General features: G+C 42.7%; 1 protein-coding gene across 2 annotated transcripts in view; it reads left to right on the top strand.

Annotated features, from left to right (window-relative positions):
• LOC140064823 (uncharacterized) overlaps nucleotides 1–18,445 on the top strand; it is a 108,350-nt gene that overhangs the window by 60,668 nt on the left and 29,237 nt on the right. For both annotated transcript variants that reach the window (XM_072112071.1, XM_072112070.1), the window contains exons 2-4: nucleotides 5,342–5,457; nucleotides 12,380–12,497; nucleotides 17,949–18,050. In XM_072112071.1, the coding sequence (XP_071968172.1) occupies nucleotides 5,367–5,457; nucleotides 12,380–12,497; nucleotides 17,949–18,050 (311 nt within the window). In that variant the 5' untranslated portion in view covers nucleotides 5,342–5,366. The remainder of the gene's footprint in view (nucleotides 1–5,341; nucleotides 5,458–12,379; nucleotides 12,498–17,948; nucleotides 18,051–18,445) is intronic.

Here is an 18,445-nt window from a genome sequence, read left to right as displayed (position 1 = left end):
GTAGACTAAGGGGACTGTGTATGGGATACTTTTATTAGGGGCCATTGTGTGACATTTGGTGAAGTTTTAACAGTGTACTGTGTTCGGGGAGAATTAATGGGGAGACTTTATTAGGGGACATTTTATGGGACACTGTTACCTGATGCTGAAGGATGACTCCCGTGCTGACAGTACAAGTGTTCTGTCAGATTCAGCACTACGCAGAACACTTGGTGGTAGGGGAGGGGGGGGGTTGTGGATCCTTTGACCCAACACTGATGGGCTAGCACCAAGCTCAGCCAACCAGTGTTGGGGGCAGAATTAGTGATGGGAATTATGGCTCTTTAGATAGAATTATGCTGACACGTAGTCAGGGGGTCTCAAGAGTTGCCAGGGCTGTATATGTGACGATGGTCACAAAAGCTTACAATCTATGAGGAGGAGGGGCACTGGCGTTGACAATGCTTGTACAATGGTCATAAGAGCTTACAATCTATGAGGAGGAGACGACACTGGAGGTGACAATGCTTGTTCAATAGTCACAAGAGCTTACAATCTATGAGGAGGAGGGGACAGAGGAGGTGACAATGCTTGTACAATGGCCACAAGAGCTTCCACTATATGAGGAGGAGGACACAGGAGGTGACAGCGCTTGTACAATGGTAACAAGAGCTTACAATCTATGAGGAGGGGAGGACAGGCGGTGACAATGCTTGTACAATGGCCCAAGAGCTTACACTCTATGAGGAGGAGGACACAGGAGGTGACAGCGCTTGTACAATGGTAACAAGAGCTTACAATCTATGAGGAGGAGGAGACACAGGAGGCGACAATGCTTGTACAATGAACACAAGAGCTTACAATCTATGAGGAGGGGACACAGGGGGTGACATAGACTGTAAGCTCCTGTGATTTTGTACAAGCACTGTTTGGGAATTGTTCAGTTTCACACACCTGTGAGAAGAGCACAGCAGGCACAGGAGTTTTTCTTTAGTGTTATTTGATGCCCCTACAGCAGGAGCAGCTGGGACTCTGGTAGAAGACAGTGACCTGCCCGATATCAGTCACAGTGACAGCTCCGTGGCTTGTGCTTCCTTTCATCAGATAACCTGGAAGTGGTGTCACAGTCTGTGTGCCCTGCATGAGCTCCGCTGCTCATAGAAACTAAGAGGCAGCAGCTGTGTGTGGAGCCGAGCTCAGCACTGCCCCTGCGCTTACTGCCATGTGCTGTCCTCCATTCTCTCCTGCAGTGGATGGCTGAGACGCCGGCACTCTGTACATTTGGACTATAAGACGCACCACAGTTTTTTCCCCATCTTCTAGGGAAAAAATGTGCGTCTTATAGTCCAAAAAATACGGTATATACCAGTGATGGCGAACCTATGGCACTGGTGCCAGAGGTGGCACTCAGAGCCCTTTCTGTGGGCACTCAGGCCATCAGTCCAGGACTGAGTTCACCAAACAGGAACAAATCCATTAAATCTTCCTGCAGTCCTAGGCAACTTATGAGATGCTTCTCACAGCACAATTTTACAGCGACACTTCATTGGCTGTTTGGAACTGCTTGAGAAGTGAGAAGGTGTTGAAAGAAGTGCATTATCTTTGGAGGTCCTCATGCTGGACCCACCATTCTTTCTAAACAGAGAGACCCTGGAGAGAAGCTACAATGAGAGTCTTAATTTGCTTACCTTGATTCAATTGTATTGGTGGCCGATACAATAAAATAAGTTACTGTTTAAAATGGCACATTGGCACATCAGGGTAAATAAGTGGGTTTTGATTGTAGTTTGGGCACTCGGTCTCTAAAAGGTTCGCCATCACTGGTATATACGGTATATATCCGTATATACGTATATATCCGTATATATCCATAAACCGAGCTAATGAGATAATAAAAGTCACGTTTAGATGTCGCCATTCTATTAGCCGCACAATAACAGAACCCTTCGCGCTTCATAAGAATGAGAGTGAGAACGTCATAACATAGGTGTAAGTAATGGAGGATGGTGGGAAATAAAAACTTTATTCCAGAACATGTGAGTGTTTTTGCTGTTACATATAAGCTTTATGGACATGTTCTGGGTCACGGTGTTAATATTTAGCAACATTAGGCGAAGAGGATTGAATGTTCACCGTATCATTCAATTTTTGCAAAAAAAAAACAAACTATCATGAAATAAAAGTCAATAAGAGAGAAATTGTGTTCTTAAGTAGTTCTGCATAGAGAAGGGCTAAACACATGAATATTAGTTTTTAATGTCCCTTCTCAAAATGTAGTAACATATACTGTAAAGTGAATATTTCCATTATCTGTGAGGTGCAGCAAGAAAGAAAGAAGAAGAGTGTTCTCTTTTATATGAATCTAAATCTGTGTTTCTAAGTGTCAGGAAAACGGAGATATTAACTGTTAAACTGCTGTTGGGAGATTTATACAAATGGCACCTGATATTCTCATTTTAAACCTGAATATCTTTGGATCCATGACACCTAGAAACAAATTTCGCGTGGCCGTGTCTCTGCTGGCTGTTACAGCAAAGAGGCTGGCAGGCTGTTTACTACATGGGGGCTGGCTGGCTGTATACTACATGGGGGCTGGCTGTATACTACATGGGGGCTGGCTGTATACTACATGGGGGCTGGATGGCTGTATACTACTGGGGGCTGGCTGGCTGTTTACTACATGGGGGCTGGCTGTATACTACTGGGGGCTGGCTGGCTGTATACTACTGGGGGCTGGCTGTATACTACTGGGGGCTGGCTGACTGTTTACTACATGGGGGCTGGCTGGCTGTATACTACTGGGGGCTGGCTGGCTGTATAATACTGGGGGCTTGCTGGCTAACTGTATACTACTGAGAGCTGGCTGGCTGACTGTATACTACTGAGGGCTGGCTGTATACTACTGGGGACTTGCTGGCTGTATACTACTGGGGACTTGCTGGCTGTTTACTATATGGGGGCTGGATGGCTGTATACTACTCGGGGCTGACTGTATACTACTGGGGGCTGGCTGTATACTACATGGGGGCTGGCTGTATACTACATGGGGGCTGGCTGGCTGTATACTGGCTGGCTGTATAATACTGGGGGCTGGCTGGCTGTATAATACTGGGGTCTGGCTGTATACTACTGGGGGCTGGCTAGCTGTATACTACTGGGGTTTGGCTATATACTAATGGGGGCCTTCTGGGGGCTGGCTGGCTATATGCTGCTGGGGGCTGGCTTGCTATTTATTACAGGGGGCTGGCAGACTATATACTAATGGGGGCTTACTGAGGGATGGCTGGCTATATACTACAGGGGGCTGGCAGGCGATATACTAAAGGGGGCTTACTGGGGGCTGGCTAGCTATATACTGGGGAGGCTGTGACTAATACATTTCCCACCCTCGGCTCATAGTCGAGTTAATAGGTTTTCCCAGTTTTTGGTGGTAAAATAAGGGGTCTCGGCTTATACTGGAGTATATATGGTAAATAGTAAAATCATGTGCCAGTCTTGATAGTCACCTTCCTACCCAGTGCATGATTCTCCCGATCTGCTAAGAGGTTTCAGGTCCTGACTAGCAATTAATTATTCAGTGACATTTAGCAGGTTCTGCTACAAGCTATGGAAAAGCAGGTCATCGGCATCTCCCCCTACTTAAAGGACACCTGTCATCAGGTCTCTGCCACTAGTCCTGTCACCTCTACCTGTTGGAGCAGATCACAAGGATCCATCCCAGCCTTTATCTAGTTATTTCATACATTAATCATTGTAAAATCATCTATTTTTTATCATGTAAATGAGGCTGGTCACATGGTCAGAGGCAGTGATGTCACCCCTGTTACCCCTCCCCTCTCCTCCCCCTGCTCATGTCTGTGTGTAATGTATAGTAAAGCATGGCTAGTGTGTGCACTGTTTCTGCTGACATGCTGCATCCTCCTAATATACAGGTGATAGACAGACATCAGCTACACATCAACCTGGCATGTTCTGCTGTAACATGGCTGCCTGGAGCTGCTGTATCTCTCCTATACAGACACATGCACACACAGGCTGCAGGGGGCGTGGCCACCAGCACCAGGAAGCACATCATTATACAGCCTCACATCATTATACAGGCTGTCAGTCATGCACTGGGGGTGTGGCTGTGCCTCCCACTCATGAATAGAGTGGACAGCTTGAATATGCTAATGCTTCATTGGACACTTCACAGGTCATTTGCATACAGCTTTAGGACCTCATTGCTTAGGTTTACAGGCATGTAGAGGGACAATGAAGGGATAGAGGCAATGCTCTCTAATGGCAGTTTATGAAAATATATTTAGTTTAGGGGGGTTATTTTGCATGACGGGTTCTCTTTAATGTCCACTCCAGGATATCAAGTAGGAAAAGGTTAAAGATTATTTTATAATTATATATTTATAGAGGAATATTAATTCCGTGGTAATATACATTCATTAAAAATAGTTCATATTCATTACATTATGTCCCCTTTCACACTAAAGTATGATACCTCCCCTCTCCACAGGAAGCTGTACAGCTGCCCCGCACATACAACAAAAGATAGAGCTGTGGCACAGTACGGTCACACAGGTGTGTGTTCACCTGACCCTGCTACCTACCACCTACCATGCTTTGCAGGGTAGAAAGGAGGTCAGTTTCTATTATGTGTAGGAACAAGGTCATTCCAATCATCATATGCATTCATGTAATAATATGCCCAGATTATTTTTAGATATTGTGAATAAATTAGGATGCATCTATATCTTCCTCCTCAATCTTTGGGGCCCCAATCACCACTAATCTTGCAGTATCTAGGGCCTGAAAACAATAAAAGTAACAGGCAGCAGATTACTAACAGGGCTCCCAGGATCATAACAGTTCAGGAAAAGGACCAGGCCACTGCTGTAGGAAATTAGTATTTGAGGAATTAAATTAGAAGTTAAAATAAAATTAAAAAAAAAAATCTTATTGACAAAGACTTTGCTTTTCTTTATTATGGGGGATCTCTAGGTACAGCACACACCCTTGTCTCTCTGGTGCTCCCATTCAGCCATAAGACAAGCCGCTACCACCAGCCACTGTTTGTATGCAAAGTCTGGTGGAGACTCAGCATCAGCATTGTGTAAACCTGCTACAGCAGCAGTTGAAGGCCGTAGCAGGTGTGTGCAATGTCCACATGTCATCAACCTCGACCTAGGGTGGCAGAGACAGGCGGTGCTGCAGCTGAACGAGAGCACCAGAGAGGGTGTACTGCCCTCAGGCCATATGTCCAGAGTTTTCCGAATTTGGACAACCTCTTACAATATAAATGTTTCAAATGATTGTGTACAATGTATTGGCAATTTCTTATTCATATATTTTTTTTTACTTTTTCTAGTGCCGCTGACCCCTACTGAAACAAAATGAAATTCCTGTGGGCCTTTCTGTTGTTGGCATTTACTATAGACTCAGTCTATTCACAGGGATACGCATCTTCACAGCACCAACAAAAACGTAAGCCAAACAGTGATGAATGGTTTGTCAGGGTTATAACTACAATCACAGAGGTGTCCTGGAAATAACCTCCATGACCTACCCACAGTATAATAGCACTTCTGCCTTGCTGCACTGGGGTCCTGGGTTCGAATCTCACTCAGGTCAACATCTGCAAAGAGTTTGTATGTTCTCTCTTTTTTTAAATGCGGCGGTTTCTCTGGGTTATCGTTCGGGCACGCCCCCCGATTTCCGTCACGGAAATATTCGGGTTACACGTCGGGACGCGAATCGGGCCCTTAGTAAATGACCCCCAGTGTCTTTTGTTTACACAGGCCTCAACAGCTAATCGGTACAGACAGACCATCCATCATAATAACTTGAACCGCCTTTAACCTTAGACTATGCATATTTGGGCAGACACACGTTTAGAGGCTTTTAGTGTAAGCAATAACAACTAAACATACCTAAAAGGGTTTGTCCAATTTGAACAAATATGTTTATGATCACGTTGACCAGACTAAGGAAGTAAGCAATGAACAGCAAACAGAGATCCAGTATACATTGCATATAGAAAATTTATTTAAATCACATCATGCAAACAATATTTATACGTTGGAACTAGACAAACCGTTTAAGGCTTGTTATGAGATCTATATGAATAAATTGTAAACTAAGACTTTATGAAAAAGTTGTGAACTTGACTTCCATCAACTTCCAATACCAAAGCACTGCTCAGAGATGTTTATTTTTGACAACACTAAAATGTGCAACTATTCAATGGGGGAGATTTATCAAGCAGTAAGAATGTGCTTAGTTGTCCATGGCAACCAATTACAGCTTAGCTTTCATTTTACCAGTGCTCATGAATATTTGAACCCTTTTTAGTTTTTGCATTTTCATTTTTCACTCCCCTCCTTCAAAAATCTGCAACTTATTTATTTTTCCATGTAAAGAGCTCTGTTTGGGCTTGTTTTCTGCGTAACAAATTGCACTTCATAGTGATAGTATTTATTATTCCATGCCGTGTACTGGGAAGCGGCAAAAAAATTCAGAATGCAGTGAAAATGATGAAAAAAGGCATTTGCGCCGTATTCTTGTGGGCTTGGATTTTACAGCTTTCACTAAGCGCCCCAAATCACATATCTATTTTATTCTTTGGTTCAGTACGATCACGAGGATACCAAATTTGTACAGGTTTTATAATGTTTTCATATATTTAAAAAAATTAAAACCTTCTGTACAAAAAGAAAATTCTTCATTTTGCCATGTTCTGGCACTAATAACTTTTTCATACTTCAGTGCACGGAGCTGTGGGTGGTGTCATTTTTTGCGACTTTTGATGACGTTTTTAACCCCTTAACGCTCTGCGCCGTAGCTCTACGGCGCAGAGGTATAAGGAGTGTATGAAGAGGGCTCACGGGCTGAGTCCTCTTCATACAAAGGTGGGGGCCATCTTTTTTACGATCGCCGCGCCCCCGAACGTCATCGGGGGGCGGCGATTGGTTGCCATGGTAGCCTCGGGTCTTCTTTTGACACGAGGCTACATGGCTTCTGGAGATTCGTTACAATGAGCCAGTGGCTCATTGTAATGAATGACCTGCAAAGATGCCATATATTGCAATACAGAAGTATTGCAGTATATGGTAGGAGCGATCTGACCATCTAGGGTTAATGTACCCTAGACGGTCTAAGAAATAGTGGAAAAAAAAAGTTTAAAAAATAAAAAAAATTAATAAAATATTAAAAATTCGAATCACCCCCCCTTTCCCTAGAACTGATATAAAACATAATAAACAGTAAAAATCACAAACATATTAGGTATCCCCGCATCCCAAAATGCCAGATCTATCAAAATATAAAAATGTATTAAAACACAATAAAACCTATATAACTTTGGTATCACCGCGATCGCACCGAACCAAAGAATAAAGCTGAGGTGTTATTTTGAGTGCAAAATCAAAGTCGAAAAAACTGAGCCCACAAGAACGTCACGTGCGTTTTTTAAAAAAATTTTACACATTTGGAATTTTGTTTTTCAGCTTCGCAGTACACGGCATGTTAAAATAAATAACATGACAGGAAAGTAAAATGTGTTACGCACAAAATAAGCCCTCACACAGGTCTGTACACGTAAAAATGAAAAAGTTTTTTGAAGCTGGAGAGCGAGAAATGAGCGGAAAAACCCTGCGTCCTTAAGGGGTTAATGCTTTCTTTTTCAGGACTGTATGGGCTTTTGATCAGTTTTTATAGAATTTTTTATATTTTTCCAAATGGCAAAAAAGGGTCATTTTCCAATTTGGGCGCCAATTTCCGTTACGGAGTTAAACGCTGGGAAAAATCGCTAATATATTTTGATAGATTGGACATTTTGGGACGCGAGGATACCTAAAGTGTTTATGATTTTTACTGTTTATTTATATCAGTTCTAGGGAAAGGGGGGGGGGTGATTTAAACTTTTACTTTTTTTTAATATTTTTTATTTTTTTTTTTAATTTAATTTTTTTTTTTACCAATATTTTAGATCCTCCAGGGTAATTTAACCCTGCAGGGTCCGATTGCTAATACTATACACTGCAATACTGCTGTATTGCAGTATATAGCTATTTTACAATGATTTTTAATATAGCCTACCATCTGCTGGCTATTAGAAATCATTACACATGGCAAGCCTACAAGTCTGTAGGAGAGCTGTAATTGGTTGCCATGGGCAACTAAGCGCATTCTTACTCTTGGGCAGCTTGCCAAATCTCCCACTATGTGATTCAGTGAATGTTTCAAATAGATCCTTAAAGACACGAGGGCACATTTACTAAGACAATTGCAAACTGTACTGCCATTTTTTTTTTTTGGTGCACCTTTAACATGAGGCATCTGTCAGACTTTGCAAGTTAAATCTGGCACAAGGTCCGACTGAGCCCCGGAACGCTCCCTAATTTATGTTGCATGAAGACTAGTGCAGCCGCGCAAAAAAACGGTTGCGTGTGACACAAATGTTGTGCAGACGCTGTAATTCTGAGATCAGACCCCCATAATTATTTCCAGAATGAATGGAGCTGCAGCAGTTCTTAGACTCTATTTCAGCCACTCAGAAACGATCTATAAGTGATACATTAGGTCATCCAGTTTAAAGGAAATCTACCACCAGGATGAAGGATTGTACACCAAGCACTGACATACTGGTGTGTGTTCCCGCTGGCAGGATCTGCTCTTCTTTTAGCCTCTTATAACCTTGTGTTCAGGTTTAAAGGCTTTAAAGGGGTTATCCGAGTTTAAGAACTAAGTTTGAAGCTCCCATCCTACACCATTTCCCAGCGCCTTACAATGCTGAGAGATAGGGACGGTTGGGCGTGCTCGGCCACCTCGCCATCTGGAAGCTCCCTGTGCGCGCCTTCTGTGCCCCTGTAAATTAACAGGGGCACGGATCAGACGGACCGCGGGGCAGGACATCAGCAGTGCCAAAGCACATGTAGTCAGAGAAATAGGATCAAAATTTAGTACACAAAAATGTCCTAATTACAGGTAGAAAAGGTATTGCACCAGCAATGATGTATAAAATCTAAAACATGACCTATTAAGTTATTAATGCAACAATCAGAACAAGGAAAAAGTTGGATGCGTACAGGGAATCACATAACCAAAAAATCCATTTATTGATACAAACAATAATAATAACAAGACAACAAATACAAAAACACTTAAAACATACACCCAGTGGGTGTATAAAGCTTCCAAGGGTAGTAGTCCCTTACACTCCCCATCCACAATCAGTAATTCGCACAGATAGACAATTATTTATAGGTAAATTACCATAGTCGGTCCTAGAAAAACCTCTAGATGGCGGCAATACAGTAAAGTGCTCTGTGCAAAACAATAAAGTGTGGAGTGAAACCTGGTAAACCCTCAACCTGCTCATACAATACCCAATTGTAGAAGAGACATGTGGTGTCTAGTACCACTTACCCCTGAGGAAGTCACCAACACGGTGGCGATATGCGTGGGGCTTGCTCCACTCCCCATCCAACTGACCTGCCTCCCTGGCTTTCATCCCAGTACTAGACACCACATGTCTCTGTCACACGTTGTGTTTACTGCATGCGTTTAAAAACGCATTGCTACAGGTGAAGGGGTATTTCCCTAATTAAACAGCTGTTAACGCTTGCGTTTACAAAACGCATGCGTTAACATCGCGCTTAACGCATGCGTTAACAATGCGTTAACAACCGCACGCGTTAACCGCGATGTTAACGCATGCGTTAACGATGCGTTACCACTTGCGTTTTGTAAACGCAAGCGTTAACAGCTGTTTAATTAGGGAAATACCCCTTCAGCTGTAGCAATGCGTTTTTAAACGCATGCAGTAAACGCGACGTGTGACAGCACCCTCAGGTCCCAAGCAAAGGATATCATCTCCAATTACCAATGATTTTCTAAAGATCTATATGTATTTATAAATGGGTACTCATGAGGGGATATATATTAAAGTAGCAGACAGTAGGCATACGGGGGAGGAAAAAAATATCACGGGGGACATTAAGTTATTCAAACTATAAACACTACCCCTTTTGTTGAAATCAAGGCTCCAGAGTTACTTCCTTCTCTACACCCAGTGTCTGTATTGATCTCTTATCACAAATTTGTGGGTGCGCCCTGAAACACCACTTTCTCAGTAGTTTAGATAAAAGAAGCATATTGCTGGTGCCCATTTAGGGCATTTGGTGCCACAGTACCACAATTATGCAAATGAAAATCTAAAAATTAAAATCTATGCCCCTCAGGCTCATTTGCACAATTTTCAAATACTTTAAAAAAAAAAACCAAACAAAACAAAACTGGGAATAAGAATCTAAAACAAGATTGGAGCCAGCCAAAGGGGGTGCATACCAGTGTGTCAGTGTGCTTGGTTTACAATCCTTCATCCTGGTGGTAGATATACTCTTAGTTTAACCCCTTCCTGTATTATTACCGCGCACATCGGTCGCATAAAGAGATCTCATGGGCTGAACCTTCTTCATAGGTGGTAAGTCTTGGCTGCATATTGCTTATTACTTATCCCTTTGATAGCGTGGGCGCCACCATTTTGCTGAAGATCGTCGCTCCCAATGACATCATCGGGGATCGGCGATCCATTGCTATGACACCCTCGGGTCGTTTTAACCCATTCATTACAATGTGTTAAATGCACATTGTAATGAATGAGGAGGAAAATCCCCATTTACTGCTATACTGTAGTATGGCAGTATATGGTAGGATCGATCAGACAACCTAGGGTTAAAGTACCCTAGGGGGTCTGAAAAATAGTAAAAATAAAAAGTAAAAAAAAATATAATAATAATAAAAAAACATAAAAATTCAAATCACCCCCCTTTCCCTAGAAGTCATATAAATATAAATAAACAGTAAAAATCATAAACACATTAGGTATCGGTGCATTAAATGCCTGATCTATCACATTATAATAACATTTCTTCACTCTGTTTAACCCCCTAAAACGTTTAACTGCGTTTAAGCCCCGTTTTTTGCCATTTTAAAAAATATTTTAAAAAATCTATAAAAAGTGATCAAAAGGTCCTAAAAATGTCCTAAAAATGCTAGCATTGAAAATGTTATCAAAAGTCGCAAAGAATGACACCACCCACAGCTCCGTACACCAAAGTATGAAAAAGTTATTGGCCCCAGAAGATGGCAAAATAAAAAAAAAAAATTTGTACAGGAGATTTACATTTTTGTAACTGTATGAAAATATTATAAAACCTATACAAATTTGTTATCCCCGTGATTGATCTGACCTAAAGAATAAAGTAGACATGTCATTTGGGGCGCACAGTGAAAGCCATAAAATCCAAGCCCACAAGAAAACGGCGCAAATGCAGTTTTTCACCAATTTCACTGCATTTGGATTTTTTTTCCGCTTCCCAGTACACGGCATGGAATATTAAATACTGTCACTAGGAAGAGCAATTTGTTACGCAGAAAACAAGCCATCCCAGAGCTCTGTACATGGAAAAATAAAAAAGTTGTAGATTTTTGAAGGTGGGGAGTGAAAAATAGAAACAAAAAAAACAAAAATGGGCCAAGTCGTTAATGGGGTTAAGAAGGCAATATAGTCATATGCTGAGGGCGCATTCACAAGATGTGTTGCGTCGCGTTGTGCGTTGCGTTTTTGACACATTTCACTGGCTTCAGCCTTGATTACATGCTAAGGTTACATTGTATTGAAACGCAATGTAACCTTAGCATGTGATCAAGGCTGAATCCAGTGGAATGTGTCAAAAACGCAACGCACAACGCGACGCAACACATTGTGTGAACTCGCCCTTACAGAGCCCATAATGCGATCTATGGACATGGGTTGGCCCATGCTTTATTGTGATCCCTTGTGAACAATATAAAACGCTGATCACTGGGGGCAGTGGCGTAACTAGGAGAGACAGGGCCCCCTAGCAGGCTACTGCGTGGGGCCCCCCTTCCCACTTTAAAAATATACATATTAGTATACTCACACATGCAAGTTACAATCACATATAACTACACTCATGTGCACACACAGCATATACACACACATACAGTGCCATATGCAACATACTCACAAACAGTGTATACAGACACCATATACACATCACAGATACTGCATATATACATCGCAGTATGTGTTATATACATATTATGCTGGACATGTGCAGTACAATATAGATATAATGGTGCACATCCTCCATTCTTTCTTGTGTCAGGTCGGATGACGGGGCCCCCTGCCACTGCGGGCCCCATAGCGGCTGCTATTGCTGTAGTTACACCCCTGTTTGGGGGTCCAACTGCTAGAAATTTGTGTTTTCTTAAAGGGTCTGGGGTCACATTGGTTCCTTAGAACTGTATACATGCTATCTTGTATGCTTCATGTAATCTGAGGAGAACCAATACAATTAACTTTACTTTTCCTTTGCAGTTTGGGAACAAGCAATGAAAAATGCATGTGGTGGGGTGAATGGAGCAAAAATTCCACCACTGATCCCTGGTGGTCTCCTAACATCAGTTTTAGGTCAAATAATAAGTACTTTCACAAAGTAAGTAATTTACTAATTAGAACATAAAATAATGCAGAGAACATCTTACGTTTTGATGACAACTATAAAAAAGACGTTTCAAAGATGATGGTAACGCATGTGCGTTCGGGCCAAGGACCTACCCCTGTGCGCTAGCGTCGCTTATGACAGACGACTAGCGGTACGTGTGACCGCGGCCTTAGGGTGAAGACACGTGGCGTTTTTAGGCCGTTTTTGGGCCGTTTTTAATTAGTGCTTTTTCACATCATAAAAAACGCATGCGTTTTTTGAAACGCATCCGTTTTTGTCCGTTTTTCCGAAATTGCGTAATCAAAAAGGACAAAAACGCATACATTTTCAAAAAACGGATGCGTTTTTTAACGCATGCGTTTTTAACGATGTGAAAACGCACTAATTAAAAACGGCCTAAAAACGCCACGTGTGTCTTTACCCTTAGGCCGGCGCCACACAGGGCGCTTTGTCTGCGCTTCCATAGAAACGCCGATGCGATCGGGCCGAGGCCCGCTACGGTGGGCGCGACTTTGTCTGCGTTTGCGTTTGCAAGCGCAGACAAAGCGCCCTGTGTGGCGCCGGCCTTAGGGTGAAGACACACATGGCGTTTTTGGGCCGTTTTTACTAAGTGCGTTTTCAGATCGTTAAAAACGCATGCGTTAAAAAACGCATCCGTTTTTTAAAAACGCATGCGTTTTTGAAAACGCATCCGTTTTTGTCCGTTTTTCCGAAATTGCGCAAAGAAAAACGGACAAAAACGCATGCGTTTTTAAAAAACGCATGCGTTTTTTAACGCATGCGTTTTTAACGATCTGAAAACGCACTTAGTAAAAACGGCCCAAAAACGGCCCAAAAACGCCATGTGTGTCTTCACCCTTAGGGTATAGACACACATGGCGTTTTTGGGCCGTTTTTACTAAGTGCGTTTTCAGATTGTTAAAAACGCATGCGTTAAAAAACGCATCCGTTTTTTAAAAACGGATGCGTTTTTTGAAAACGCATACGTTTTTTGTCCGTTTTTCCGAAATTGCGCAATGAAAAACGGACAAAAACGCATGCGTTTTCAAAAAACGCATGCGTTTTTAAAAACCGGATGCGTTTTTTAACGCATGCGTTTTTAACGATCTGAAAACGCACTTAGTAAAAACGGCCCCAAAACGGCCCAAAAACGCCATGTGTGTCTTCACCCTGAGGCCGGCGCCACACAGGGCGCTTTGTCTGCGCTTGCAAACGCAGACAAAGTCGCGCCCACCGGGGCGGGCCTCGGCCCGATCGCATCGGCGTTTCTATGGAAACGCCTGCGATCGGGAACGAGCCGCCGGTGTTTCGCGTTAAATTAAGGAAATGCAAGTGTCAAAAAGCCCATTGATTACATTGGTTTAGAATGCAATGCAAGATCTGTGCGTCAAAAGCAGGCGCAGAAAACGTGTGTGAAAAACGCAAGTGTGGAAGGGGCCTAAGGCCGCGGTCACACGTACCGCTAGATGTCCGTTCATAACGAGACGCTAGCGCACAGGGGGAGGTCCTCGGCCCGAAGTCACATGCGTTTCAAGAGAAACGCATGCTATCGGCTTAACAATCCTGAAAACGCTCCCTGTGCGCTAGCGTCGCGTTATGACGGACGCCTAGCGGTACGCGTGACCGCGGCCTTAGGGTGAAGACACCATTTTTGGTCCGTTTTTAGTTAGTGCTTTTCAGATCGTTAAAAACGCATGCGTTTTTTACAGGTTTGACCAATTATCTTAATTCAAACTGGTCAAAAACGCATGCGTTTTTTAATGATCTGAAAACGCACTTAGTAAAAACGGCCCAAAAACGGCCTAAAAACGCCACGTGTGTCTTCACCCTAAGGGTGAAGACACACATGGCGTTTTTGCACCGTTTTTGGGCCGTTTTTGGGCCGTTTTTACTAAGTGCGTTTTCCGATCGTTAAAAACGCATGCATTAAAAAACGCATCCGTTTTTTAAAAACGCATGCGTTTTTTGAAAACGTGTGCGTTTTTGTCCGGTTTTCCGAAATTGCGCAATGAAAAACGGACAAAAACGCATGCGTTTTCAAAAAACGCATGCGTTTTTAAAAAACGGATGCGTTTTTTAACGCATGCGTTTTTAACGATCTGAAAACGCACTTAGTAAAAACGGCCCAAAAACGGCCCAAAAGCGCCATGTGTGTCTTCACCCTAAGGGCGCGTTCACACGTTGCGTTTTGGTTGCGTTTTCATTGCGTTTGGAACGCATATACAACAGCTGATGCGAGGTAATTTGCCTAATTACATTACCGTTTACGTTTGTAAACGCAATGCTAACGCATGCGTTAACAAAACAATGTGTTAACGCTTTGTTAACGCATGCGTTAACATTGCGTTTACGATGCGTTTTGTTAACGCATGCGTTAACAGTGATGAAATTAGGCAAATCACCTCTCCTCAGCTGTTGTATATGCGTTTCAAACGCAATGAAAACGCAGGTCAAAACGCAACGTGTGAACGCGCCCTCAGGCGAGGAGCCTTAACGCAAATCACCGCGGCTCATTACCGATTGCAGGCGTTTTCCCCGGTGGGTGCAGGTTGGTCTGCGTTTGCGTTAGCAATCGCAGCTAAAAAAGGCACGTGTGTCACCACCCTCAGGGCGCGTTCACACGTTGCGTTTTGGTTGCGTTTTCATTGCGTTTGAAACGCATATACAACAGCTGATGTGAGGTGATTTGCCTAATTACATTGCCGTTTACATTTGTAAACGCAATGTTAACGCATGCATTAACAAAACGCATACGTTAACGCGTTGTTAACGCATGCGTTAACATCGCGTTTACGATGCGTTTTGTAAATGGAAATGTTAGCAGTGATGTAATTAGGCAAATCACCTCTCCTCAGCTGTTGTATATGCGTTTCAGACGCAATGAAAACGCAGGTCAAAACGCAACGTGTGAACGCGCCCTCAGGGTGAAGATACACGTGGCGTTTTTGGGCCGTTTTTAGTTTAGTTTGCGTTTTCATATCGTAAAAACCGCATGCGTTAAAAAACGAATCAGTTTTTAAAAAACGCATGTGTTTTAGTCCGGTTTTCCGAATTTGCGCAATTAAAAACGGACAAAAACGCATGCTTTTTTTACGATCTGAAAACGCACTTAGTAAAAACGGCCCAAAAACGGCCTAAAAACGCCATGTGTTTCTTCACCCTCAGGGTGGTGGCACAGGTGATGTTTTGAACCAGTTTTTGGTCCGTTAAAAAACGCATGCGCCTTTGAAAACGCTTGCATTTTTGGAAAACGCATCCGTTTTTGACAATGCGTTTTTTTTAACGGACTGCTTAAAAACGGGCTAAAAATGTTTTCAAAACACTAAGGGTGAAGACACACATGGCGTTTTTAGGCCGTTTTTGGGCCGTTTTTACTAAGTGCGTTTTCAGATCGTTAAAAACGCATGCGATTTGACCTGCTTTTTCATTGCGTTTGAAAAGAATTACAATAGCTGAGGAGAGGTGATTTGCCTAATTACATTACTGTTTACATTTGTTAACGCAATGTTAACGCATGTGTTAACATTGCGTTTACAATGCATTTTATAAACGGAAACATTAACAGTAATGTAATTAGGCAAATCACCTCACCTCAGCTGTTGTAATGCGTTTTAAAACGCAATGAAAACACAACCAAAGCACAACGTGTGAATGCGCCCTAAAAGTCAGTGTAGTGAAAAAACCAAGCTACTAACTCCAATTGCTGTCCAGGCTGATCACAGAAAAAAAACCCACAGTGTCTTGTTTATGTTGCAAATGGAACACAGACAAGTTTCCAATCTGTCCGCACTTCTCCGGTGTAATTTCTTTTGTGTTCTGTTCACACTGGTCGGGATCGCGACAATGAACAGGGGGCGGTCCTCGGCCCGAACCCACATGCGTTTCCAAAGAACCGCATGTGATCGGCTTATCAATCGCATGCGTTTCCCTGGACCTCCCCCTGTGCGCTAGCGTCGCTTTATGACGGACGCCTAGCGGTACGTGTGACCGCGGCCTAAGAAGACACAGTTTTTTTCTGTAAGGGCGCGTTCACACGTTGCGTTTTCATTGCGTTCGAAACGCATATACAACAGCTGATGAGAGGTGATTTGCCTAATTACATTACCGTTTACGTTTGTAAACGCAATGTTAACGCATGCGTCAACACGGTGTTAACACATGCGTTAACATCGCGTTTACGATGCTTTTGTAAACGGACATGTTAACAGTGATGTAATTAGGCAAATCACCCCTCCTCAGCTGTTGTATATGTGTTTCAAATGCAATGAAAACGCAGGTCAAAACGCAACGTGTGAACGCGCCCTTAAGAGCCTCAAATTTTTATTTATTCACTCCCTCCATTTAACATTTATCTGCTTTAAATCATTTTATTATTCTTTGTTAGAATGTTAGGAGGCTAATAACATTAACTCCTTAGTGACCAGCCATGCGTGTTTTCCCATCTGTCACTATGAGATGTTGGGCTTTTGGTTCCTGTCACCCTGGCCTGAGTGCTGCACGGGTCTCCCGTGATGGGAAGAGCAATTGCTCAGTTTTCTTATGACATCTGAAGTGACACTTCAGCTTCTAAAAATGATTCATCTCGGGTAAAATGTGACTCGTTTCTGCTCATTTTCACATGTCTTTACAGGTGATTATTTTTATAGGTAATCTGGCGTGATATCACATAAAAGAGGACGGAGGAAATGACATTTCATACTGTAACTGGCGGGGTTAGTAGTAATGGGGTAGAATCTGCTGACAATGTTTCTGTAAGAGGATAAAAAAAAGTTGCACCACAAGATTAGTCATAATTGTTGATCTGTATCCCCCGTATGAATAGAGCTGTAATTCATCCATGTGCATTGCTGCACCATTCTTTCTCTATGGGTCTGGGTGAGATAATTTGGTGCAGTCTCACGTATTAATCTATGACTTGCTGCTTCATTCATCATGATTGCTGGGTTTTCCAGTGGCCTATCTTGGCTAAAATCTGGATAAACTGCAGTTCCATTCACAATAAAGGACACTTATAAATATTGACTATTAGCATTTCACAGAAAAAAACATTTTGAATATTAACAGGCCAAAAAAAAGAGGAAGGACTGATAGATAGGGGTTTCAGAATATGGACAGAACCTGAAAATGACATCTCCTTCTGTAGTGTAGCGGCTGTTCCTTCTCATTGGTCACATAGCGGGGATGAAGAAGCACTCGCTACACTATGGATGGAGCTGCGTCCGGCTCCATCCGTCATTGGGATGCCTGGTATCACACCTCTTCTCATCACCTAATGGCCTGTAATGCAGATAGATCATAAATGATGAAAACTAAAGCCTCATTGTCTAGAATGTGTAAAGAGACGAAATATGCAATAAGCGTATGACATATGAAACTATATCCGTCATTGTGATTATGATAATGTCTTATTCCCTAATTTAATGTTTTTCTTCATTTTTACAGTGTTATGCTTCTTAACCCAAATGTTGTGAACATCAATGTTAAAGTCACTGAGACAGGTTTATCTCTAGAAGCTAACTTCACCCTTGGAATGTCCTGTGACCAGTAAGTTAAAATTTATAAAGGTTTTTTTTTTCTTAACTGGAAATGTTCAGCAGGAGAATTGTAGATGGAAACACCTGTATTATGTGCAGACAACATAATATACAATTCCAAGTAATACAGAACGCTGACCAGTGGTGTAACCACAGCTGTAGCAGCCGCCACAGGCCTACAGGGGCCCGGGATGAGGCAAAACCAAAGTTTATTATTACCATTCTCCCGGGCCCTTCCCTGCTTACAGTGGCGCCCAGCACGGTAATAATAGCTGTATCCCGACCCCTAGCACATTTGTCGCGCCCCCTCGGCCCTCTCACCTGTGTCCCGCCCCCTCTGCCTTCTCACCTGTGTCTTGCCTGTCCATCCCGCCCATCTTGCTTGTCTCCTGCCTGTCCGGTCTG

Source organism: Engystomops pustulosus, chromosome 6 (assembly GCF_040894005.1).
Source record: "Engystomops pustulosus chromosome 6, aEngPut4.maternal, whole genome shotgun sequence".
In the NCBI taxonomy this organism is placed as follows: Eukaryota; Metazoa; Chordata; class Amphibia; order Anura; family Leptodactylidae; genus Engystomops; species Engystomops pustulosus.
The sequence above is the reverse complement of the archived record's forward strand: the minus strand, read 5'-3'. Positions and strand labels throughout refer to the sequence as shown.